This window comes from Brassica rapa, chromosome A01, assembly GCF_000309985.2.
Source record: "Brassica rapa cultivar Chiifu-401-42 chromosome A01, CAAS_Brap_v3.01, whole genome shotgun sequence".
NCBI classification, from domain to species: domain Eukaryota; kingdom Viridiplantae; phylum Streptophyta; class Magnoliopsida; order Brassicales; family Brassicaceae; genus Brassica; species Brassica rapa.
The window spans coordinates 27800031-27825714 of NC_024795.2; the positions used below are offsets into that span (position 1 = coordinate 27800031).

The 25684-nt window shown below is 34.3% G+C and overlaps 6 protein-coding genes and 1 non-coding gene across 7 annotated transcripts; 2 read left to right on the forward strand and 5 right to left on the reverse strand.

Moving 5' to 3' along the window:
- Positions 1-5758: 5758 nt before the first annotated feature.
- On the reverse strand, positions 5759-10813 carry LOC103849283 (calmodulin-like protein 3). The gene has a single exon (XM_033291690.1). It carries the CDS (start codon positions 8390-8392, stop codon positions 7943-7945), a length of 450 nt encoding a protein of 149 aa, XP_033147581.1. The 5' UTR covers positions 8393-10813; the 3' UTR covers positions 5759-7942.
- Positions 7498-7570, reverse strand: TRNAK-CUU. Its single transcript has one exon. It is a non-coding gene; the product is annotated as a tRNA-Lys (tRNA).
- An 866-nt stretch (positions 10814-11679) lies between the features above and the next one.
- On the forward strand, positions 11680-13089 carry LOC103849295. The gene is made up of 2 exons (XM_009126092.3): positions 11680-12356; positions 12775-13089. The coding sequence occupies exons 1-2, from the start codon at positions 11916-11918 to the stop codon at positions 12835-12837; spliced, it is 504 nt and encodes a 167-aa protein (XP_009124340.1). The 5' UTR covers positions 11680-11915; the 3' UTR covers positions 12838-13089.
- Positions 12944-15925, reverse strand: LOC103849305 (ylmG homolog protein 1-1, chloroplastic-like). Its single transcript, XM_033291532.1, has one exon. The coding sequence runs from the start codon at positions 15586-15588 to the stop codon at positions 14899-14901; it is 690 nt and encodes a 229-aa protein (XP_033147423.1). The 5' UTR covers positions 15589-15925; the 3' UTR covers positions 12944-14898.
- Positions 15926-16158: 233 nt separating this feature from the next.
- On the forward strand, positions 16159-17612 carry LOC103849313 (ras-related protein RABA5b). Its single transcript, XM_009126103.2, has 2 exons — positions 16159-16599; positions 17149-17612. The coding sequence occupies exons 1-2, from the start codon at positions 16266-16268 to the stop codon at positions 17454-17456; spliced, it is 642 nt and encodes a 213-aa protein (XP_009124351.1). The 5' UTR covers positions 16159-16265; the 3' UTR covers positions 17457-17612.
- A 777-nt stretch (positions 17613-18389) lies between these two features.
- Positions 18390-21635, reverse strand: LOC103849323 (auxin-induced in root cultures protein 12). Its single transcript, XM_033291525.1, has one exon. The coding sequence runs from the start codon at positions 19222-19224 to the stop codon at positions 18526-18528; it is 699 nt and encodes a 232-aa protein (XP_033147416.1). The 5' UTR covers positions 19225-21635; the 3' UTR covers positions 18390-18525.
- Positions 21636-21881: 246 nt separating this feature from the next.
- LOC103849333 (U-box domain-containing protein 9) lies at positions 21882-23855 on the reverse strand. The gene is made up of 2 exons (XM_009126112.3): positions 23413-23855; positions 21882-23186 (listed from the first exon to the last, which is right to left on the reverse strand). The coding sequence occupies exons 1-2, from the start codon at positions 23701-23703 to the stop codon at positions 22122-22124; spliced, it is 1356 nt and encodes a 451-aa protein (XP_009124360.1). The 5' UTR covers positions 23704-23855; the 3' UTR covers positions 21882-22121.
- Positions 23856-25684: the final 1829 nt, after the last annotated feature.

The window sequence follows — 25684 nt, forward strand, 5'->3', positions numbered from 1 at the left end:
CGATTTTATAGTTGTTACTTCACCAATTAGAGAATATTATGAAGTTTTACTAAAGTAATTGATAAAAAAAATTAAATGATGCCCATGTACCATGATAGAGAGTTTAATATATGTTAATACAAATGTAGAATGGGTTTAGAAATTTTAAAACAACACTAAAGATCATCCTTCACTTGTATTATGAAGTTTTACTAAACTAATTGACAAAAAAATTAAACGATGTCCATGTCCCATGAAAGAGAGTTTAATATACGTTAATACAAATGTAGAATGGATTTAGAAATTTTAAAACAACACTAAAGATCATAGGCTTCAGTATATAGAGCATTTACCGAAAAATTCAATATTTTCGTAAGGGATGGTTAACACATAACTTTTGAGAAAAAAATCAAAAATATGAAAATAATGTTTTAATACATAGTTGCATCCTTCACTAATATATGATGAAGGTCAAAGGGGTTTAGAACTTTTTTTGTCTCCGTTTCTCTAGAAAATAGCGATTTTATAGTGGTTAGTCCACCTGTTTAGGGAGTATTATGAAGTTTTACTAAATTAATTGACAAAAAAATTAAACGATGGGTGTACCATGAAAGACTGTGTATTTTACATTAATACAAATGTAAAATGTGTTTAGAAATTTTAAAACAACACTAATGATCATAGGATTCAGTATATAGAGCATTTACCGAAAAATTCAATATTTTCGTAGGAGTTAACACATAGATTGTGAAAAAAATTCAAAAATATGAAAATACTTTTTTAATGCAGAGTTGCATCCTTCACTAACGTATGATGAATTTCAAAGAGGTTTCAAACTTTTTTTGTCTTCGTTTCTTTAGAAAATAGCGATTTTATAGTTGTTACTCCACCAATTTAGGGAGTATTATGAAGTTTTACTAAATTAATTGATAAAAAAAATTAAATGATGCCCATGTACCATGAAAAAGAGTTGAATATACATTAATACAAATGTAGAATGTGTTTAGAAATTTTAAGACAACACTAAAGATCATAGGTTTCCATATATAGAGCATTTATCGAAAAATTCAATATTTTCGTAGGGGTTAACACATAGATTTTTAAAAATAAATCAAAAATAAGAAAAGATTGTTTTAATGCATAGTTGCATCTTTCACTAACATATGATGAAGGTCAAAGAGATTTGGAACCTTTGTTGTCTCCATTATTTAGAGAATGGCGATTTTATAGTGGTTATTCCACCAATTTATGGAGTATTATGAAGTTTAACTAAATTAATTGACACAATATTAAAACGATGTCATGTACCATTAAAGGGAGTTTAATATACATTAATACAAATGTAGAATGTGTTTATAAATTTTAAAACAATACTAAATATCATAGGATTCAGTATATAGAGCATTTACCGAAAAAATCAATATTTTCGTAGGGGTTAACACATAGATTTTGAAAACAAATCAAAAATATGAAAACAATCTTTTAATGCATAGTTACATCCTTCACTAACATATGATGAAGGTCAAATAGGTTTTGAACTTTTGTTGTCTCCGTTTCTCTAGAGAGTATCGATTTTATAGTGGTTAGTCCACCAATTAAGGAAGTATTATGAAGTTTTACTAAATTAATTGACAAAAATTAAAACAATGCCCATGTACCATGAAAGAGAGTTTAATATACATTAATACAAATGTAGAATCTGTTTAGAAATTTTAAAACAACAGTAAAGATCATAGGCTTCAATATATTGAGCATTTACCAAAAAATTCAATATTTTCGTAGAGGTTATTAGCACAAAGATTTTGAGAAAAATTCAAAAATATGAAAATTATGTTTTAATGCATAGTTGCATCCTTCACTAATATATGATGAAGGTCAAAGAGGTTTAGAACTTTTTTTTTCTATGATTCCTTAGAAAATAGTGATTTTATAGTGGTTAGTCCACCAATTTAGGGAGGGAGCACTGTGAAGTTTTACTAAATTAATTGACAAAACATTAAAACGATGTCCATGTACCATGAAAGAGAGCTTAATATACGTTAATACAAATGTAGAATGTGTTTAAAAATTTTAAAACAACACAAAAAAATCATATGCTTCAGTATATAGAGCATTTACCGAAAAAATCAATATTTTCGTAGGGGTTAACACATAGTTTTTGAGAAAAATTCAAAAATAGGAAAATAATGTTTTAATGCAAAGTTGCATCATTCGCTAATATATGATGAATGTCAAAGGGGTTTAAAACTTTTGTTGTCTCCATTTCTCTAGAAAATAGCGATTTTATAGTGGTTAGTCCACCAATTTATGGAGTATTATGAAGTTTTACTAAATTAATAGACAAAAAATTAAAAAGATGTCTTTGTACCATAAAATATAGTTTAATATACATTAATATAAATGTAGAATGTGTTTAGAAATTTTAAAAAAACACTAAAGATCATAGTCTTTAGTATATAGACCATTTATCGAAAAATTTAATATTTTCGTATGGGTTAACACATAGATTTTGAGAAAAGTTAAAAATTAAAAATAAAAATAATATTGTTTTAATGCATAGTTGCATATTTCACTAACATATGATGAAGGTAAAAGAGGTTTGGAACCTTTGTTGTCTCCGTTTTTTAGAGAATGACGATTTTATAGTGGTTAATCCACCAATTTAGAGAGTATTATGAAGTTTAACTAAATTAATTGACTAAATATTAAAATGATGCACATGTACCATGAAAGAGAGTTTAATATACATAAATACAAATGTAGAATGTGTTTAGAAATTTTAAAACAACAGTAAATATCATAGGCTTTAGTATATAGAGCATTTATCGAAACAATCAATATTTTCATAGGGGTTAACACATAGATTTTGAAAAAAAATCTAAAATATGAAAATATTGTTTTAATGCATAGTTACATCCTTCACTAACATATGATGAAGGTCAAAGAGTTTTGGAACTTTTATTGTCTCCGTTTCTCTAGAAAATAACGATTTTATAGTGGTTAGTCCACCAATTTAGGGAGAGTTATGAAGTTTTACTAAATTAATTGACAAAAAAATTAAATGATGCCCATGTACCATGAAATAGAGTTTAATATATATTAATACAAATGTAGAATGTGTTTAGAAATTTTAAAACAACAGTAAAGATCATAGGCTTCCGTATATTGAACATTTACCAAAAAATTCAATATTTTCGTAGAGGTTATTAGCACAACGATTTTGAGAAAAAATCAAAAATATGAAAATTATGTTTTAATGTATAGTTGCATCCTTCACTAATATATGATGAAGGTCAAAGAGGTTTAGAACTTTTTTTTGTCTATGATTCTTTTGAAAATAGTGATTTTATAGTGGTTAGTCCACCAATTTAGGGAGTACTATGAAGTTTTACTAAATTAATTGACAAAAATTAAAACGATGTCCATGTACCATGAAAGAGAGTTTAATATACATAAATACAAATGTAGAATGTGTTTAGAAATTTTAAAACAACAGTAAAGATCATAGGCTTCAGTATATTGAGCATTTACCAAAAAAAATCAATATTTTCGTAGAGGTTATTAGCACAAAGATTTTGAAAAAAATTCAAAAATATGAAAATTCTGTTTTAATGCATAGTTGCTTCCTTCACTAATATATGATGAAGGTCAAAGTGGTTTAGAACTTTTTTTGTCTATGATTCTTTAGAAAATAGTGATTGTATAGTGGTTAGTCCATATTAATTTAGGGAGTACTATGAAGTTTTACTAAATTAATTGACAAAAAATTAAAACGATGCCCACGTACCATGAAAGATAGTTTAATATACGTTAATACAAATGTAGAATGTATTTATAAATTTTAAAACAACACTAAAGATCATATGCTTCAGTAAATAGAGCATTTACCGAAAAAATCAATATTTTCGTAGGGGTTAACACATAGCTTTTGAGAAAAATTCAAAAATATGAAAATAATGTTTTAATGCATAGTTGCATCATTCACTAATATATGATGAATGTCAAAGGGGTTTTGAATTTTTTTTGTCTTCATTTCTCTAGAAAATAACGATTTTATAGTGGTTAGTCCACCAATTTATGGAGTATTACGAAGTTTTACTAAATTAATATAAAAAAAATTAAAACGATGTCCTTGTACCATAAAAGATAGTTTAATATACATTAATATAAATGTAGAATGTGTTTAGAAATTTTAAAACAACACTAAAGATCATAAGATTCAGTATATAGAGCATTTACCGAAAAATCAATATTTTCGTAAGGTTAAAAAGGCAGCTACGTTGGTATTCATATAATATTTGATTCTCTTCTTTAACTGGATTTGACGCAACAATGTTGACTGGTAAAAATATTTTGATTATTTATTACGACATTAAATTATATTCTAGAATTCATATTTTCTTTCAGTTCATCTTCGGACAGACCAACACATTGGTCAAAACTTGACAGAATCAAATGCAGTTTTGTACAAATTGATGCTTCATCCTAGTGCATACAGTCTCCATTCTGGTTATATAACCATATGAACATGAATGGTACCGAGTGAAAAGGAAGAAAGGAAGTTGAAGAGCTATAAGCCTATAAATAATGCTGTTGACTCAGTGATCAAGCTAGCTGAATTTAATAGTAAACAGATTTCATTATATAATTTTTGTTCTCTTTGATTCAAATCTTTGGTTTTGGTCAATGTCTTCTTCTATGTTATTCATCTACATTTTCTTATACAACTTGTTCTTTAAGAATCATTTTCTTATACCCACGAGCCATGTGCTTTGCTTCTTCTTCTTCTTCTTCTTCTTCTTGTTATCAAGGAGAGGTGATCAACAAAAGAAAAAGAAACAAAACTCACCCTGTCTTGTTCCTGGTAAATGCTATCGTAATTTCATCAAGTGAGTCTTCTTTTCTCATCATTCGTCATTTCGAAGTTAGGCCATGATGGTTTGTGATTGCTAGATTCTTACTCGCCATCTTTAGGTGTTACGAATGTATTCTTTATTTGTGTACTACTAAATTTATCATCTTACATGTATGCTTTACTTTCAGGTTTATGATGGTTGCTAAGCTAGTTTGTGCCATTTTCTTCCGGAGCTGTCTCCGGGTGTTACTGGTCTCTAGCTTGAACTATTCATTTGAGACCGACATAAACTGCCTGAAAAGCTTAAAATCCCAACTCCAGGACCCCAAAGCACATCTTTCTAATTGGATATTTGGAAACTACAGTGAAGGTTATATCTGCAAATTCTTTGGCGTGGAATGCTGGGGTAGTGAACAGAATAGGGTGCTAAGCATCAATCTTGGGGGATATGGTCTAAAGGGAGAGTTTCCTAGTGGTGTTACGTTATGTACTTCCATGGAGAGTCTAAATCTCACTGGAAACAACCTATATGGCACTATCCCATCAGAATTTTTCTCATTTATTCCATATCTTGTTACTCTAGACCTCTCTCACAATAACTTTGCTAGTAATATCCCTGCTAGTCTGTCAAATATGTACTACTTAAAAACGCTTTTGCTTGATCATAACTGGTTCACCGGTCACCTCCCATCCGGGTTAGGCTCAAGTCCACGACTCCAACAGTTCTCAGTGTCCCACAATGATCTCGATGGTCCAGTTCCAGATTTCTACTCCATGGCTATTATCGCAGCCAGCATTTCTACAGCTGCCTTTTTTCCTGTAGGTGCAAGCGTCGGTTGGTTCTATGTTGGCAAGACGCAGAAACAACCATCCAAAAAAAGAAGCAAAATCCTAACCAGATAAGTATAGAGTAAAATTGTTTCAGTGCACTTTGTTGTAATTTTTAACAAAAAAATAAATTTGTAACTGATGCATACACATTATTTACGTACGTACTCAATGTTGTAACTACGTTGCACGGATGCATCGAAACCTTGTGGAAGCTTACGGAATCTCGCTTCCAAAACGCTTCTAAAATATTCTCTTTAAAAACACGTTGGAAGCTTACGATTCCGTTTTGGAATCACGCTTTCGTTCTTTAAAAAACACAATGTCTTATATAAATAAAAATATAAAATTATAGTTTTTAATATATATAAAATTCAAATTTTAATAGTATTGAATGAAAGAATATAAATATACAAATATTAAAATTAATACTATAAATTATCTTTATGCATTGAGGTTTTTTATTATAGATAAATCATATATTCAAATATATTATGTCAGTTAATTATAAAGTATTAAAAGTAATTAATATAATAATTTACTTTTAAATTTAATTTATGTGTATTTTCACAGTTTTAATATGAAATCATTTCAAAATTGTTGTAAATGAATAAATGCTTTATTTTAAATTTAAACCATATAATTTTTAGTTTTAGATTTTTTTAAAAAAATATTATATATGTATATATATATATGTTTCTAATACGTACCCGCTTCCTAATTTTTTTAAAAATTTCATTATGCATTTCCATACGCTTCCGCGTACCCGTTTCCGTTTCCATGTAACATAGGTGTTACAAAGAAGATTGTGTTGACCTTTAACCCTCACTCATATTTATATAGTCTTTCAGTATCACAGCTACACCAGAGGAGAGGAGAAAGCAATTATTAAGAAAACAACTAGCAACTATGACTTCTTTAGTAGTATTTTACATGATCCTTTCACTTCTTTAGTACTTTACATTATTTATGTAACCAATGCAAAATCCCGAAGAAATCGAGGAAAGTGTTTATAGCCAATGAATATACTTCACGTAACAGGAAAACCAAGGAAGATCTATTTGTACGTTCTTCAATCATAAAGCGCTTAGACTTTATGTTCCATATAATAATAAGTCACTTTCTATGATTTGATTTATGAAACTTTTTGAATGAATGAGGCTTCAAATTTTGTGCTCTGAAAGATCTGGTGAATTTAAGTTGCTCTAAGTTCCATCAATAATTCCATTAATTTTCTGGATGATCTGATAGCTACATTGTCATCGTCTGTTATAATATCAGTTCAGTACCCGTCTCTCAGGTCTCTATCAGGCCACTGCTAGGATTTGTTATATTGATCATACTCTTGTCTTCTCATCCATTCCCACCTGTGCTGTATTCTATGAACTCGGCTATACCCATTTTCTTTAACGCGTCTAAAAGTATTTCAGGAGCTACTGTGAGCCCCAATGCCTCAATGGGCAAGCAAGCCATCTCTGAACTTTCTTCCTGCTCCAACCCGGAAACTAATGTGTTTCCATCTTTCATCACAAACCTGTTGGTAACATGCAGTACACTGAACCGGTTCTGTTTATCACTAGCTACAAGAAAAAGGTTTTTTTTTAAGGAGATTCTGATCGAAATTTTTTTGGCCAGAAAATTTGATAGATTTCCAACGGAAATATAATTTGGTCAAAACTTTTCGACGGCAACAAATCTGACAGAAACGGTCAGAAATGTCGGAGCTTAATCTACTGACTTGGTCGCGTAATTAATTCTCAATCCATTACATTACGGAGGAGGGGAATGGCTGTCAAGTACTTGTCTATCTAAGCTTCAAAAATGAAAAATAAATACGCCCACCGTGGGGCTCGAACCCACGACCACAAGGTTAAGAGCCTTGCGCTCTACCAACTGAGCTAGACGGGCTTTGATGCTAAAGAGCAGACGTCAGTTTACAAAAATAGTCAAAAGGAATTTCAAATTCTGCATGGCATGATCTTTATCGTATAAGCTTAAAACTGGTAATTAACAAGCGAAGTGCATCACAATTCACAACCAAATATTACACATTATAAAAGAATCAGATCCATGGTTATGTTTCAGAGACCCATCAAAGCAAGTTCATCAACAATATTTTGTGATGAAGAATCAAACGAATTAGCTCACAAAGTTTCGTTATCTTTGCAAATCCATTTATTAATTCTCTTCAAGGTTTTGCCCTAATCATTCCGAAGAATAAAACAATGATTTTGGGTCACAAACCCTAACCCTAAAATGGGCTTCTTTTACAAGTTTTGATCACAAGGCGGCAAATCCACCAGCTTTCATCATTTTCTTAAACTCCTTGAAATCCACCATCCCATCTCCATCAACATCAACTTTGCCAATCATCCTCTTGCATTCATCAAGCGTTCTTCCTTGCTTGAGCCCCAAGGAAGCCAACACAGATCTCAGCTCTTCCACCGTGATGAACCCGTCCCTGTTCTGATCAAACACATTGAAAGCCTCTCTCATGTCCTCCTCCTCGTCTCTCTCCTCCATGATCGTCTCGAACAGCCCTCCGAACTCCTCGCTGTCCACGTACCCATCACCGTTGAGATCAATCTTCTCAATCATCTGCACCAGCTCTTGCTCTGGGATGTAGATTCCAAGATTCTTCAATGAATCATTCAGCTCTTGTTTGGTGATTTTGCCGTCGCCGTTCTTGTCGAACATTTGGAATATCCGGCAAAGCTCTGCTTGATCCATCTTAACTGAATTAATTATTAGTTTATAAGTTTTGAAGAGATAAATGAACGAGAACAAAAGTTACAAGATGAGTTGATAGAGAATAGGACAAGAGAAGGGAAGAAGGAGTGGTTCTTAAAGAAAAGGAGTGGTTGCCAGTTTTAGTAAATTCGTTACAACTGTGATCGTGATCTGCACCAGTTTTCTGTTGAACTTGTCTAATAATAGTTTTTTTTATTCTGTAAGAATAAGTCTATATATAGATACACACGGAATGTACACATCTCCAAACAGTTTTCCGTTAGTATAGGCATTTCAGGTTGAATCTTTAAAAAAACTCACAAATTTATGGTTAGGATAGTTATAGAAACATAATTTTATTCAAAGTATTTATCAGTGCTTGTTCAATATTTTAAAGTTTTTGTATGATCCATATAATATGTTATTTATGTAACTGAGCTTATATAATACAATGGTCAACTTGAACACCACGCTATTTCAAACATATAAAAAGCCACTTGAACCTTTTTTGTTTTAAAAAGAGAGAAATGGCGTTTATAATAGTTAAGGTCTGGCCTTGTAACCCAAAGTATACTGAAACAGAGATCTCCTTCCTGTTCTGACGAAGCACAACATTTTATATGCTCTCTTCTCATAATCTATGCTAACTATACATAAACTTCTTGGCCAAACTGAGCTATAGAGACACTAAAACTCAACAGCATGTAACCACAATTCGATACAATGTGTTCACTAACCTCCTTGAATTTTCCAAACTCCTTACAAACCATTAGATACAACACCATAATCTCTAAGCCTGATAAAGAACCCATCTTTTGGAACAAGAATCAGCGAATATGAAATCAATAAAACAACATTTTCATACTTGAATCATCGAATCGTTTAAACAAGCAAGTTCTTTACCACAATTACAAAAAGTTCAAAACTTTAAAGAAGTTGTAGACGTAGATTAGTACACTATCACAAATCATGAGAACATTACATACACAAATGTTAACCCATAATTATACATGTTTTATGAAAATTTACATATAACTGTATAATTTTCAGCCATCTTATGAAAATCGATGTATGACTGCACCATGGTTAAATATTTTGTAAGCTTTCCCTCAATTAATTTTTTATAGTTGATACTTGATAGTAATCTAAGTTTCCAAAGATTTGAAATTTAGATCTTATGGTTTAAAATTATTAATAACTATAAATGAATTTTTTAGTCAAACCATGAAATTAAATGGCTTGCACAAGTAAAACAATATTTCGAATAACTTTGACTATGCCACTTAATTTTTTTTTCACTTATACCATATTGCATTCTTTCTACGGAGGTAACTCTAGTGTTACTGGGAGTGAATCGGCATAAGGAGAAAGCAAAAGCGAAAATAGTTTTATTCATATCATAATAGTCTCTGATCGTGATAGATTCTGACATCTCTACAAAAAGATCATACGGTATATATATTTGTTACATAAACTAGTCACTTTTAAGAACTTTTAGAGTGAAATAAAGAACACCATAAAGTCGTTACATAAAAGCATCTAATTGTCGCATGTGTAATGAGGCTTTTAAGACACAAACCTAAACTAATAAGTACACTATTACTTTCGGATTGCCGCATCTCTGTCGATCGCCTTAACCCTTGCCTCTTGGCCATCCAAACCTAAACTAATAAAAGTCTTAACTAATTTGATCACCTCCTCGTTTATATATTTGTTTTGTTTGGACAATATGTTGAAGGAATGGTCAATATTCGGTTGATAACTTGATGATAACAGTAATGTGATGTGTTGAATGTTCTTTGTATTTTATTTTATTTTGAAAAAGGCATGTTCTTTGTATTCTTTTGTGTCTCTGTCTAAACAGATTTTATCCTATATATATCCAAAAAAGTTTTACCGGAAATTGACAATCATTTCCCATTCATAAAATATCTGGTTGTTTTATTTTTGTTAAAAAGAGTTTTACAGTCCAATCAATTAATACATAATACTTTGTCTCTATGATGCACCGGGACGGATACGGGGACAGATACGGGTTCGGAAGCGGAGACGGGAAACGGCAAAACTAAAAAATTAGGGGTACGGGTACGGCAAATATATATCAATAAAAATATATATATGTGTATATTTATATACTGAAAAATAAAAATATATCACTGTAAATCTTATCTAATAAACTAAAAAGATTAGAAAGTAGGTTATAAATTCAAAATCTAGTATAAACTTCTACTTTTTATGTTTTATTTGGAAGAAAAATAAGTGAATAAGCTTAAGAAGGGATAATAGCAAAGCAAATATATTTTGAAAATTTCCATAATTAACTGTTCGGTCTCCAAAGTGTCCTTGTGCCGTCCCTGAAGTGTCCCCGTACCGGAAACGTCTCCGGTACGGATACGTCAATCAATTTGACGTCCCCGTGCTTCATAGTCTCTTACCCTCCCCTGACCATGAAGTCGAAGTCTGTCTCCAGCTTAGCTTCGGAAGAAGTAACTGCCCAAATATATTCTGCATCTCAATGGAACAATAACGCAAAATCAGTCCAATTAGGACATATTTTATAGCCTTCTTAGTCATTTTGCTGAGGACTTAGGTGATTCAGAGGTTGGAGGGATTATTAGTTAAGTACTTAAATGGTGATTAAATATAAGCTGGTGAGACACTGGGTTGTTTTTCTAGACAAAGAGGTTAAGAAGACCACTTTTGAGCACTCATTGCATGGTTTAGAACACAGTCACACAACTGATAATGCCACTAGGCCATCAACTCCGGATGGTGAGATGTTTAGTTTAAGATGGTGATTAAGATCCATGACTTGGATGACCATGTAATATAATCTAGATTATGAAATATTGAGAATATATTAGTGATATGAACATAGATAAGGATCCATATTACTTGAAGTCTTGAACTTTAAAAGTCAAACTTATTGAATAGAATATGTCATGCAAATAATTACTAGTCAAAACAAGCTATGAGTTATGAGCCTCGCCTTTTAAGACACAATCAAAACTATGTTAATGTGATGGTTGTAACTAAAAGAATCCTCAGGTTCTTACAAAGATATTTCTTTACAGATTTGGTCGAGTCAGATGGATCTGGTCAATGTGGGAGACCCATGTGTTTGTACATTTTTGTCGGCTTTGAGTCAACTTGTCATGCAATATACTTCCTCATCCATGTCTGTCTATATATGATGCCATGTGGTACGGTCCACCTATTTCCAATCATACCTTAGATGGCTAATAAGAACACAAACTTTTAACGAAAAACTCAAAAACACCTACATTTAACGACATTTCATTGGTGGGACAAAACCCACGTGGCTCTCACTCATTGGTTGCTATATTGATAAATAGAAGCATTCCGCCATCAATAATTTGACCAAAAATAAGCAATCCACTCTGTTTCAAGCTGTCAACAAAACATGTCGTCGTCTTCTTTTTCTTGCCAATAAAAACATTCTTGGTTTAGGAAATAAATCTCCTGATAATAAGAAGAAAACGCGTAGGGGACTAGAGAAGCAATGATGATTCGTGTTGTTCTTCTTCTTTGTTTCGTTTTCACCATCCCTGCCGTAGTATTCTCGGACGATGAGACTATATATGAGATCCTCCAGGAGAACGGACTGCCGTTGGGGTTATTTCCTAAAGGCGTGAAAGATTTTATATTTAACGGTGAAACGGGACGGTTCTTGGTTTATCTGAATCAGTCGTGCGATGCTAAATACGAGACGGAGCTGCATTATGACGAGAATATTACGGGGACGATAGGTTACGGTGAGATCAGGGACTTGTCGGGAATCTTGGCGCAAGATCTGTTCCTTTGGTTTCCGGTTAAAGGGATACGAGTCGAAGAACCTAGCTCCGGTCTCATTGTTTTTGACGTTGGCGTAGTTCGCAAGCAATACTCGTTGTCTTTGTTCGAGACGCCTAGGGATTGTGTAGCTGTTCGTGGTGAAAACAAGGTAAGCAATCATGAGCATATCTGCATCTCACGTGGATTAATTTGTAGAACTGAGTACTTTTTGAAGTTTATTGATTAGTTTTAGCAATAGGCAAAATATATGTTGAAAATAGGAGAAGTATTATTTGAACAATTTAAACTTGTTGAATTTTTTTTCAAAATAATATCTACAAAAATGAAGATAACTGGAACGTATGTGTGCATAGTTTTTGATGTCGAAATGTGCCTTGTTGTAGACTCACAAGTTTCAGGCTTGCCACAAAGAATGTATCAAATTGATTTAACGTTTTTAATTTGATCAGCAGAGGAACTGTTAGAAACATGACATCAGAAAACATTGAAACTAGGAAAGATGGTTTCTGAAAGTTTTTGGAGTGATCAGATTTACTAATCAGATTGTATTCAATGTTCTTTTGCAGGTTCAGTCATCTGTATTTCCATTGTATCAAGTAGATCAAACTCTCGGGAGAGATGTTATTTAGCCGGAGTTTGAAAGGAATGTTGTTATAATATTATTGAAGATTTTTAACCTTTTTGGTCTCAAATCATTAAAAAAAAAAAACTCAAGGTTCATTGTATCCCTCCTCAGTCTAGGGATTGGATTCTCATATTTGTGAGGGACTGAACTGAGAAAAGTAAGATAAAAAGAACAATTTCTACTTGTTTTTTGAGAGATGGTAAAAGAATGGATCAGTTTTTAATAAGGTGATGAATGTTTTGTTTTTTTTTTGTCATTTGCTCTGTTTTGTGCTTTGGTATGTAAAGCACATACTATAAAATCCTGTATTCAGCCGAACAACCCCAAATGTGCTATAAAATATGAAAAAAATTCCCCTTCACCAAATACCCAATTAATGGTGACATTACAAAGCAGCAAAGCTTCTACGGTTTGCTGACAACGTAGGTAATTCAGAGAGATCATTAGTGTAAGATAATGATTAAGATCCATGATTTGAATGGACATAGAGACTAGAGTTCTATACGATCTATTTTATAGAATTTGGACAACCCATTATGTATGCATGTAAATAAATAAATTAGTCGTACGTACACACTTACAAGGCTGAAGTATATATTTTCTCCAAACCTATCTCTTATGTATTACACATTTCCTCCTCAAATTAAAGATATAAACTAAATAATTAGAGATAAGTTGAGTGAAATAAGAGGTAATTTTCTTGTTCTGAATATGCAAGTTACTTAAAATATAAATAATTGCATCGAAAATGAAAACTAGTTTCAAAAATGAAAAAAACCTAAAACAATAAACCCCAATTTTCATGATCCATCTTATCCCAACTCCATTAGGTTACTCATGCGACCATTCTCCTCGCACTATCCTACTACTATATGCACAGGTTATATATGGACTACCACTAAGACCATCAGTGGTGCCGTTTAGCACATTGTCTCCGAACGAGCTGCCATAAAGACGCTCGGTCAACCATGTGTATGCGTTCTTGCCAAGCGACCATTTATCCTTGGCATTGACCGCATTATCCCTTCGGTGTAACTAAATTTCTATCTTTTTTTTTTTTTGCTAACCGAGTATCCTGGCCCCACCGAGGTGGTCCAGACTAGAGACCGAAGTGAGCAAGGACGCTGCCAGGGCGTCACCATGTGGCTCACCGTGTAACGGCCTTCGGTCTCGGATGCTGCAGCCCATATGTAAATTCTGCAGTGGCCAAGGCTCGAACCCAGGGGCGGGCACTCCAGCTGGAGCTCCTATACCACTAAATTTCTATCTTTTGTTATCAAACTTTTGTAATAGGCACAGAAGTGTCTACAGTATATTGAAAAAGACATTCGTCTCAACCCTCGATTAATGTAACTTTATTTGGGGGTTTTAAAATTTAAAATAATTTTTAGTTTAGTGATTTGGACTTATTTTGAAAAAAAACAAATTCACGAGAATTCGACTAATTTACCTTCTGAATTCAACTATATGCTTGCTTGATATAATTATATCATATTTACTTAATAAACTTATTCTTTTATAATTTTAAACTTGGATATTTGATGAAAATGATATATTATATTAAATTTTTATTTTTAAAATTTGCTTTAGGACCCTAAAATCCTTGGCACAACACTGGTAATAGGTTTGCTAGAAAAATAACGGTTTTTAATTAGTCTCAAACAACTACTTCCTCCGTTTCAAAATAGATGATGTTTTAGAGAATTTTTGATGTTTCAAAATAGATGATGTTTTCATAATTCAATGTACTTTTTTACTTTATCAAAAACTGTGTAACCAATCATATTTTATAGTCTGTTTTGTGATTGGTTAAATAATTTTTAATTTATATTTTAATAATATTTTTATAGATAAAATACAAGTTTCTTAATAGTTGTGTCTCATCCTAAAACTTCATGTATTTTGAAACAGATGGAGTATTATCAAATTTTCTGTTTTCCTAGAAACAAATAAAAAAATTGCAAACTTTCCCATTCATAGATGTTTCAAAACAAAAACTTTTCAAAAACTTGACCAGCAAGAAACCGATGGTGTTCTTCTTACTGATCAAAGGATTCTCCTTTTATCACGTGCTTACGTCAAGAATTGATCCGAGTGTACCAAGAACAGCCAAAGCAAGCATCGGACTGAGATCCTCGCCGAAGATAGGAGGAACGATGTTTCTGAAGAGACTCAAGTAAGGATCACACATATCTCTAATGGCCGACAAAGGCTGTCTCTCCCAAGGGAGATTAGGGAACCAAGTCAGCAACAACCTAAGCATCAATACATCACTGTATATATCTACCCACTTCTTCATCACCACCGCTACCACCGTCTGCGGCGTGATCAAATACCCCGGCGGCCGTTCCCGGAGCGACGCCAAGAAGACAGTCCCGCCGGTTTGGAGAGATAATCGTAATGCCGATGTGTGAGCTGCGAGGGAGAGTTTACAAGCTAAGGCTCTGGCTAGAGCGATTGCTAATGCCGCCAGAGTGGCCAGAGACCGAGTCAACTCGGTAGATGACCGAGTCGACCAGGTGAGTGTGGATGACCGAGTCGTCGGATAGAGAGGAGTTAGCTGGGTAAAGGCAGGCCGCGAAGGGGATGATGATGCAGCGATTTTGATAGATAGAGAAGGGAAGGGTTTAGCGGGAAAGAAGATACGAGTTTGTGACCTCTTGTTGATGCCATGGAGACGTCTACGGTTTACAGTTGACGAAGGAGCAAGGTATACAGGAGAGAAGAGCCTAAGATTTGTTGTAGTCGCGGCCATCTCCGCCTCGAGGTACAGGTCGTCACTGAACTCAAATCTTTAGACAAATATATATATATGGGTACCTATTGGGCCATTTGGGCCTAGCAATTATTAATAAGTACCAATTATCACAACCAATTCGTTTTTGGGCCTAATTCTCGTAAGCTCAATTCAATGTCAAATGCCTTCACATAGTTCATCGTCTGTGTAATTTCTTAAGATCGAATTAGAGCAAGCAGTTATGAATCGAATTAATCCTATACTCATCCATAACTATCACGTGTAAGAAGTAATTAATAACATACTTACACCTTAATATATACCAATGCCAATGGTCAAGACTCCAAAACTTAAAGATATTATTTGTTTATCAAAAAACAAATAACATTAGATTTAGTTAAGATACAAAATCTAATTATCCTCATTTAATGTTTAAGACCAAACAAAAAACATTTGGAACGGGTGATTTGTCCGAAAAGAGTAAAAGAGTTACCTTAAAAAATACTAACTTTGACCATTAATTACAATTAGTTAGCATCTTAAAACGCAATTAATGATAACCAAAGGGATTTATTGACTTGAAGCCCCGCCAATCACGCAGCGTGTCTGTCACCACTTTACCACTTATCAAAGCTTCCCAAGCTGTGTAAAATTCTCTCCACAATCCACAATCACTTCCAAAGAACTTCAAGAAGATGGGTAAGGAAGACAATCAAGGAGAAGAGTACCTCTTCAAGATTGTCCTAATCGGCGACTCCGCGGTCGGAAAATCGAACCTCCTGTCTCGATTCTCTCGTGACGAGTTCGACACCAACTCCAAGGCGACCATCGGAGTGGAGTTCCAGACGCAACTGGTGGAGATCGAAGGGAAAGAGGTGAAAGCTCAGATCTGGGACACTGCTGGTCAGGAGAGGTTTAGAGCAGTCACTTCTGCTTATTACAGAGGTGCTTTTGGTGCTCTCATTGTCTACGACATCACCAGAAGCTCCACTTTCGAGAGTGTTAAACGATGGCTTCAAGAACTCAACAGTACAGTCCCTCTCTCTCTCTCTCTCTCTATAACCAGAACATAATGATTGTGTTTTAGCAGTTGCTAATTGGTAATTTGGCGCTTTATAGGAAATTATTGATTAGGCGAACATCTAAATCTATTTTTTGAACGTTTATGCCAATTTTTTAAAAAAATTATTGAAGAAAAATAGTCTTTTAGATTCGACGCCTAGACCGATTTTTAGAATCCTAGGAAAAATGTTGTTTGGTTTTGTGATGAATCTTTGAGACTACAATGTGTTTCTGCTATATGTGTGTTTGGTAATTAGACGCTTTATAAGAAATTATTGATTAGGCGGGCATCTAATCTATGTTTTGAATGTTTATACCGATTTTTAAAAAAAATTATTAAATTAAAATAGTTTGTTTTAGATTCGATTTGCTGCCTAGACCGATTTTTAGAACCCTATGAAAAATGTTGTTTGGTTTTGTGATGAATCTTTGAGACTACAATGTGTTTCTGTTCTGTGTGTTTGGACCAAGTTTGTGAAACCCTAAGACTTTTGTTTTATTTTTGGTTACTGTAAGCTCATTGTGACACAGCAGTGGCACAAATGCTAGTTGGCAACAAGTGTGATTTGGAGGATATAAGAGCTGTGAGTGTGGAAGAAGGGAAAGCTCTCGCGGAGGAAGAAGGGTTGTTCTTCATGGAGACATCTGCTCTTGACGCTACCAACGTTGACAAAGCCTTTGAGATTGTCATCAGGGAGATCTTCAGTAATGTTAGCCGCAAACTTCTCAACTCTGATGCTTACAAGGCTCAGCTTTCTGTTAACCGTGTCAGTCTTGTTAACAACGGTGATGGCACACAGAGCTCTTCTTGTTGCTCCCGATGATTTAAAAACCATTTTCTTTTGCATGATCTTGTTTTGTTTCTGTCAGAGAAAAAAACATTATTAAGGTTATATTTATCAGTTCGAACTTATAAAAGACTTGCAGTCTGTTTTGTGTTGACTTTTGACGGCTATACTATGCATTGTGTTCTGTCTTGAGTGGTTAGAGCAAATGGCCTCACTGAATCAGAGAAGTGGTGAAATTATGAATTTGAAGTCCAACTGTAATGGAACTATATGTACATATATAATGGTTGGTTGGTACAATCAGGGTTTTTGTAAATCGGAACCTGCACTCATCACAACTACTAAGACAAGGCCAAGACAGGTTCCAAACGAAGCACCGACGGCTGCTGCTGAAATTGAGGATGAATTGGCCTGTGAGTCTCTAGGGACGACCTTTGGCTAGTTCCGACAACAGTCTGTCTCTAGCAAGTTCCTGAAAGAGACTTGAGCATATTATTACATTGACATCTAAAACATTACTTTCATTAAATGGTTAAATTAATATTCCGCCACCCCCAAAATCAATTGTATCTTTGGTTTCAAATGTTAAACCACTCAAGTTGGCGGGTTATATGAAACCCAAATATTTCTTTATTTAGAAAGCTAGGAGAGTGAAGATACATGAAAGCAAGCTTCTTCTCGAGTTTGAAAGACGCGAGGGACAAGCTGAGGAGCAGAAAGATACGATGACTTGAGACATCAAAGGGAAATGGCATATCCACCTAGTGTTTAATTTCTTATAAATATTGGGCCGTGTAAGCTGTTATAGCTGTTGGGCTTTAGGCCCATATTTTGTAGAGTTGTCGGATGACAAAAAAGATGATCTTACAGAAATATCTATCTGAGTGAATCTACAGAAACATTCCATTACTAAAGTACGGTTGCATAAACAGGTAAGATGATACTAGTAGACTAGTAGCAGTGCCGTAGTGGTCCATAACATCGTCTAATAAATAACTAAGAACAATGCGATAGGTGAAAAAGAAGTAAATGCCTCTACGTCTAAAAAGGTAAACAGTACATTATATGGTGGCTTGCATTATTACTAGAAAAAAAAAGAAGATTTTCAGAAAATAATTATAGTTCCCAACAAAACCAAAATTCCCAAATTGACCCCTAAATTTACGTTTGCCACCATCCACCCCGCGTTCCCCGGAGTTTTTGAGCCACCACCACCAGTACTAGTCGTGCCGGTTAAATTCAGCACGGCTCTAGAGTTCAAATTCGGCGGACTGAACGGGTGCACTCCAACACGACCGTTAGTCACATTCCCACCGATCTGCCACACCTGATTCACGCTCCCAGCTCCCGCCGGAACCTTCACCGTCGCGAATATCGCGATCCTACCGCCGTTCAAAGCTTCGGCGCGTAGGTTCCAAAAGTCGAAGGCAAGTTTCCCTTCGGTGAGATTGTGGCCAGTGATGTTGTACGTCTTCACGACGGGAGGCGCGCCGGCTCCGGATCCGTAGGCGAGGAACGCCTGAGAGCCGCTCATCGTGGTCGCCGTGGGGTTGATAGCCCAAGCGATCCACCCGTCGGAGCGAGATGGTGCGGCGACGAAGGCGACGGAGAGAGACGAGTTGGTGGCGATGTAAGTGTAGTGGAGGTATGATTCGAGTTCGGGGAGGTCTAGGCATGTCTGGAACGGAGTTTTCTCGGCGGAGAGCACGTTCTGTGTTGAGCATGTTTGTGAAGTCGCCGGTGAGATGATAGAGACGACGGAAGCAACGGTTAAGATGAGAAGAAGAGAAGAACGAGAAGCCATGGTTGATGAGATACTTTGACATGTAACACGTTTGTTTTATAAGGACAGTGAGAGTACAGACTAAAGACGGTAATAAAGTGACAAGGCCGTTAGGATGATGCCACGTGTCAAGTTGTTTTGAGTTGACCAGTAGATAAGAAAGTCACGTTCACGATGTGAATTTGGGGAAGGAAGAATTTGGGCAGAGCATGCGGAGAGAGTGCGTGTTCTTTTGGAAGTTGACTGACTACAAGTGGCCTCCCACATAATTTAGTGTTAATATTGTCATTATAATTTTATTATACAGTCAAAATTCATTTTTGAAACCATTTATGAATTAACATTTTTTCAAAAATAATATCTTAAAAATTTCTTCGTAGTTTTCATAAAAAGAAAGTTTGCTTAGTGCTTACATAAGCATTGTTGCACACATGACGTCTATAATACAACCCATATATATTTCTACAATAGTTCACGTGGTCAATGGGAAAATATAGTATCTTCCTCCTATTTATAGTATATTATTTGATTACAAAAAAAATTACACCATGTAGCTTTAATATAATACTACGTAAATTTTCATCTTATTGAATCATGTAATTCATTCAAAGGTAAAGATGTATTGAATTGAGTATCGCGGTCTACAACGTCTACTTCAACATATAGTAAAAAACAATCTTCTCTGAATCATATGATCCAAAAACTGTGTGTATTCTTCTAGTTTTGAGCAAGAATATAGGGTGATACACTGCTGTATAACAAGTAACAAATTTATGTGTTCAGTTTCCCAGTTTTATTAAATTCTGCATTGCGAAAATAAATTATACCAATATGATTTTGTCATATCTCAGTCAAATACCTAATTATTCACAAATCTCATGCAGATGCGACGAGAACAAAAGTAAAGACGTAAGATAAAGGAAGCATTCTAAGAAATGAGAAGAAAATTGGTTGAAAAATGGGTTACAAAATAGTTGCACACGTTTTTTAGTCCTTAATATGGGTTTTAACCATTCACATTCTTTTCTCCTTTAAATGATGACTCTTGCTTTTGTTATTAGAAGAAAGTTCTTGCTTGCATCACAATGATGTTGGAACTGCAGGCCCACCCTTATGGGGAAGCAATAGAAACATGGGCTTCCAACTTTCATCATTATAAACCATTTTTGGCCATTTTTTTCAAAGGCTCCTTTAGGTTTAGTGGTATAAACACTGTTCGACTGTTGTTTAAAATCCACAACTAGCATCAAGTTTGCCATTATCAGCCTTTTTCTCAAGTAACTTCTAGTCTTGAGTAAACCAGGACCGGTAACTCGGTAAGACTTATTTTGCAGAGATTGCTCACAATGTATCAACAAAGAAGAAGAAAGAGATAATTGGATGTTGTTGCGAAGCCTAGAAGACGAGCATGAAACATATATAATTTGTTCGAAGGCTCTTTTCTCTTTTATTATATTAATTCCAAGACTTAGAACAAACATATGTTTGTTCAAAAAACATATAATGCCTCCAAATCTCTCTTGTTAAGTAATACTTTTTACTAGCGTGCATGTTCTAATCATCAGGTTGATGTCTATTTTAGTTATAATCATGATCGGAGGCATCCATGATTCAGAAAACAAGCTGATTTTACTGGTCGGACAACACACACAAACAAACAAATACTTTGTTTAGACATGGAGGAAAGTCCAAACCAGAATCATAATGTAGTTGCTCTACAATCTCCTAGTTGAGATGTGGCAGAAAAATGTGATTAAGTTTATTAATTAATTCAAAGAAATCAAGAGTTTGATTAAATGTAAATAATGATTTAATCTGATTTGGTCGCGATTCAAAGAAATCAAGAGTTTGATTTAATCTGATTTGGTCGCGGGCCCCGAATGGTTTTTAGTTCTAGACTTTTTTTTGGTTTATCAAGAAAAGGAAATACTGATTACAATCTTATTAGGAAAGTTAATAAAATGGTGGGATTGACACATTCAAATATCACTCAATTCTTGCCTAATAATAAGGCGGATATCAAGGGTACTCAACTATTTACTTTTGTATATATGATTCCACTAGTGGGGACACGTAAAGAGTAAACCCACCATTGTCTTTAGAATAAAATATGTATATATTTTGTAAACATTACTCCTTATGAATAAAAAGTTGGAAGAATCAAATTCTTTCTTTACATAGCTTTTTCTGTGAAAGACGGTGAGGAAGCACCAAAGAGTGTGGTTTAAGGACGAACCTATATATTCTCCACCCTCTCCATTAAATATTCCATTTCTTCCAGCTTTCTCTATCGATCCATCCATCCGTACTTATTACAAATCACGAGTAAAGGCAATTTCGAAATACATGTGATTTTATCATAATTACTTGCATGCATTTCTTGCCATGTATCACATATATCTTCAAATTCAAATAATTTTATATTACTTGTATAATTCAGAATATTATTATTACATTAAATTTTAATAGTACATAGTACCTATATTTAGTAATTACAATGAAATGTACCTATTTAAAAATAATTTTAAAATCACTTTGTTTTGTAATGAAGAAGACATAGAGAAATCACATCACAAAATAATGAAAGCTCGTGACTCTGTTATAAACTCTTTTCTTCCAGAGAGAGTGGAATAAGATTGATTTGTTTCGTAGTGCCGTGTGATGTGAAGAACACGACATGACAACCATTCTATGTTTTTTAATACTATTGTATTCATACAATAAAAATAAACAGCCGAAAGCTACATAGTTACTTGTTGACCAAGACATTCACCACTGAATAAAGCCAACATTGCTTTTATTGACTCCCAAGAAAGAAAAAAAAGAAGCATCAAACGCAAAAAAAAAAAAAAAAAAACTATTCACACAGATTTCTACTTACAAGTAAAACCAACCTAACATACGTAAAACCGTGGATTCTAGGCAGTGTGAGTGAGATTCATAGCTTTTCTCAACCTGTCCAAGATCCCATTTGCTTTCCTCTGTGCCCTAGAGGTTCCTTCACGCGCAAGCTTTGTTATCGTTCCATAACTACTCTCCTCATCCTTGATCTCCTTCCACTTCGTCCTATCACTGAAACATACTGTATGCAGTATCACAATCGCGTTCTCTTTGTTCCTCTTGCATTCACTCTCTCTAGTTATCTTCAGCAACCAAGAAACCCCACCGAGGTCACCGAGCTCCTCCACTGCCTTCCAGTGAGTAACAAGCATCGCTAATATAGCTAAAAGCTCGTCCACATACAACCCATCAGAGATTTTCTCACCTAACACCCTAACGGCTCCGTCTTTAACCGCTCTGCTCCTGTTCTCATGAGCAATGCAGAGAGTGAAGATCGCTGCAGCTACGTCTTTGATAGCTAATGGATTCCCTTCTTCTAAAAGATCAATAAGCGGTTTCAGGACTCCGGATTTGCCTATGAGTGATTTGTTCGAATCGAGGGCGGAGAGAGTGAAGATAGCTGCAGCCGCATTGCTTCTTGTGGCGACAGTTCCGCGCTTCAATGCATCGATCAGGAGAGGGATCACGTTAGGGTTTTCGCAGACGAGCTTCTTGTTGTTGTCATCGTGTATTGATATGTTTAACAATGTTGTGATGACATCTTCTTGAAGATGCTCGTCTTGGTTCAAGCTCAACAACGGATTCACCAAGCGGGTGATTTGATCTGAAGATTCACCGAAGAAAGCTCGGAACACGGTTCCTTTCCTGGTTAAAAGTCTTAGCTCCTTCGCAGCTGATTTTTGATCTTGGAGGTTAGAAGAGGAGACCTTGCAGAGCAAGGAGTTCAAAACCTCACGGTTTGATATAGTGTTGGACTGATATTGATTCATCGTCTCTACCCCAACCTTCTTGCACCATTTTGAGATCATATCACTGATTAAGAGATTTGGAGTTAAACCTGTGTGAGACAGAACTTGCTGAGTCTTGGGACATGTTCTGTTCCCTGAGCTCAACCATTTTTGGATAAATAACTTATCATATGTCTGCAAAAAAAAAACACACATAAAAATGTAAAATTTCAATTCAATTTTCATTTATAATTCAATTTCTAGGGATATTTTATATAAAATTTCAATTCAATTTTAGAAGGAAAAAAAACACACAGAAAATGTAAAAATTTATAAATGAAAATAATCTTCAAAGGTTAAATTCTTTTTTGATTAATTTCATCAAAAGACACTAGATTTTGATGAATGTGACGTCACTGACCTGACCAGAAGCCAAAACGACGGGATCACGCATGAGCTCGTTAGACAGAGGACAACGAAACTCTTCAGGACAAGACACTGTTTCTAGCATCTCCAGAGAAGAAGATTTCGCCATCTTCTTTATGGTCGCTCGTTTGAAATCAGACAGTGTCTCCTGTAACTGATTGATTGTCTGAACGCTTAAATCATCGTCTTCCTCGATGGTCCGAAGCAGTTTCTTTATCTCACGCTTCAGCTCCTTCGCCTTGGCAGTTATTGTCGGATCGGAATCGAAAAATTCGGTCTTTGCCATCTCCGTCGGATCCACCGCAGGTACTCAACAAACCCTTCAAGGATTATGCTGTCTGATTAATTTTCTCTCATTAGTTTTTTCTGAAAGAGAGAGAATAATAAAGAGATGTGAGGAGGAGAGAAGACAAGGAGGAGAAGTGTTGTAGTGTATAGTGCCACGTCATAATTTATTTATAATTACTAGTAATTAAAATTTTGAAAGAGTTTTAATAATGAAGCACGTATGACCTACTTCGCGAAGTGCAGCCGACACGAATAGTCTCTGATATATTACACGTTATTGGTTCATGTTCTAGTGTTTCTCTCATTTTCTTTGACAAAAACAAATATCAAGCCATGTTTCTAAATACCTAACGTGGAGATCATGAATGAACATGAAGATAATGTGAGGATTCAGCTGATTAATCTGAAATCAACATCGTTGTGAATTGGTTTTAAACATCAATTTATTGGAAGAATTCGAATTGTAATCTCCTAATTCGGAAATGAACAATAGGTGTTGATATGATTTTGAATCTCTATATGTTGGTATGGTTTTGTTTTGTATTGTTTCCAGCTTCTATGGATTATATTTTACTTGTGGAAATGTTTAGTTCTCCATTGGTGAAAATTTAAAGTGGATATATATGATGCTAAATTTTCTAACTAACTTTCAGGTTTTCTATCCCAATTTCAGGAACAGATTAATAAATTATACAAAATGTGTAAATTGTATCAAGAATATATAATGTAGTAAAAGCATATCCAATAGGATATACTTACAAATTTTGGACCAGCTTAAATAAGAAAAAAAATTGAAAAGTATAACAACATTAAAAAAATATCTCAAAGAAGATATTTTTAAAGTTCTAGAAAATCTTGTATCACACTTGTTTATTTATATTTATAATTGTTCTAATTTTTATTGAGATTTTAAAATTTATTATATAGCTAAACTACATTAAAATATTAATATTATTTTAAAGAAGGAAAAAAAACTCTTTTAAAAACTTTTTTAATGTTATTCCAACATGGCAACATGGGAACAGCTGTCTTTCCGCGTGGATTTTGTTGCACTCTCTCCCATCACTTCAGTCTTCATTCTCCGACACTATACTTCTTCTTTGACATTTTTACCCCTGCCGTTTTTCTAGAAATGTATATAATGTAATTGAAAATAGAATATAGACATGTTTTATTGCTATAGCTCGAGATGCGTGATTGGATGAATTAAGAATATTGACAAGGAAGGTGAAGTGTTGAAATTAACTTTTCTATCAAGGTTCAATTTTAACCTTTTATAAACATTCTATTAGGGAACAAGATGACACACCATTGGACAACAAAATCAAATGTCTACAATTATTATTTGCTAACTTTACGCTCGACTACCATCAGAAAACTTTACTAACCTACCTTAAAGTGTCGGTTTAGCTGACCAAACCATAAGAAGGTGGGTGATTGATGTCTAGGCAAAAAAATCCGTGTTAGAATAGTGTTTGGTTCAACATTGAAGTTGTTCCACTGAAATTAGAAACGTGTATTAATTTACGTGTTTCTGAAGAGTGGGGACCACTTATCTGCAAACACAGAGAATCTTAGAAGTGCCAAGTTGGACTGCTGGTCTTAGATCAGCACTTTGCCCACGTGTCGATATCGAGTGTCCCTAGCTCATCATCTTCGTACTGTCTTTTTTTCTGCTTGCAGACACTTTGCTTTCTGACATTATTACTTTTGTTTCTATTTGTGTGATAACAAGGCTCTTATCTAGAACAATGTTACATGTAAGTTCCAAATGTTTGGTAACAAAGTGATTGAATAAGGAACCTTATGAATCTCCTTTATGAATGCTTTGTAGCTATTTCTTGAATTTTCTTAACACTCTATTTGGTGAGGTATTTATTATACAATGCAGTAAGTTTTGTAGCATGCTTATAATATACGCTACAAGATGATAATTTAATTACAATATCGATTTTTCTTGAATTGGTAAAATATAGATT

Coding starts and splice junctions, on each gene's coding strand:
- LOC103849305 (XM_033291532.1), bottom strand. CDS start 15,588: ATGGCCGCGACTACAACAAATCTTAGGCTCTTCTCTCCTGTATACCTT.
- LOC103849333 (XM_009126112.3), bottom strand. CDS start 23,703: ATGGCAAAGACCGAATTTTTCGATTCCGATCCGACAATAACTGCCAAG. Junction 23,187..23,412: donor TCGTTTTGGCTTCTGGTCAG/GTCAGTGACGTC, acceptor TTTTTTTTGCAG/ACATATGATAAGTTATTTAT.
- LOC103849313 (XM_009126103.2), top strand. CDS start 16,266: ATGGGTAAGGAAGACAATCAAGGAGAAGAGTACCTCTTCAAGATTGTC. Junction 16,600..17,148: donor ATGGCTTCAAGAACTCAACA/GTACAGTCCCTC, acceptor GGTTACTGTAAG/CTCATTGTGACACAGCAGTG.
- LOC103849283 (XM_033291690.1), bottom strand. CDS start 8,392: ATGGATCAAGCAGAGCTTTGCCGGATATTCCAAATGTTCGACAAGAAC.
- LOC103849323 (XM_033291525.1), bottom strand. CDS start 19,224: ATGGCTTCTCGTTCTTCTCTTCTTCTCATCTTAACCGTTGCTTCCGTC.
- LOC103849295 (XM_009126092.3), top strand. CDS start 11,916: ATGATGATTCGTGTTGTTCTTCTTCTTTGTTTCGTTTTCACCATCCCT. Junction 12,357..12,774: donor CTGTTCGTGGTGAAAACAAG/GTAAGCAATCAT, acceptor GTTCTTTTGCAG/GTTCAGTCATCTGTATTTCC.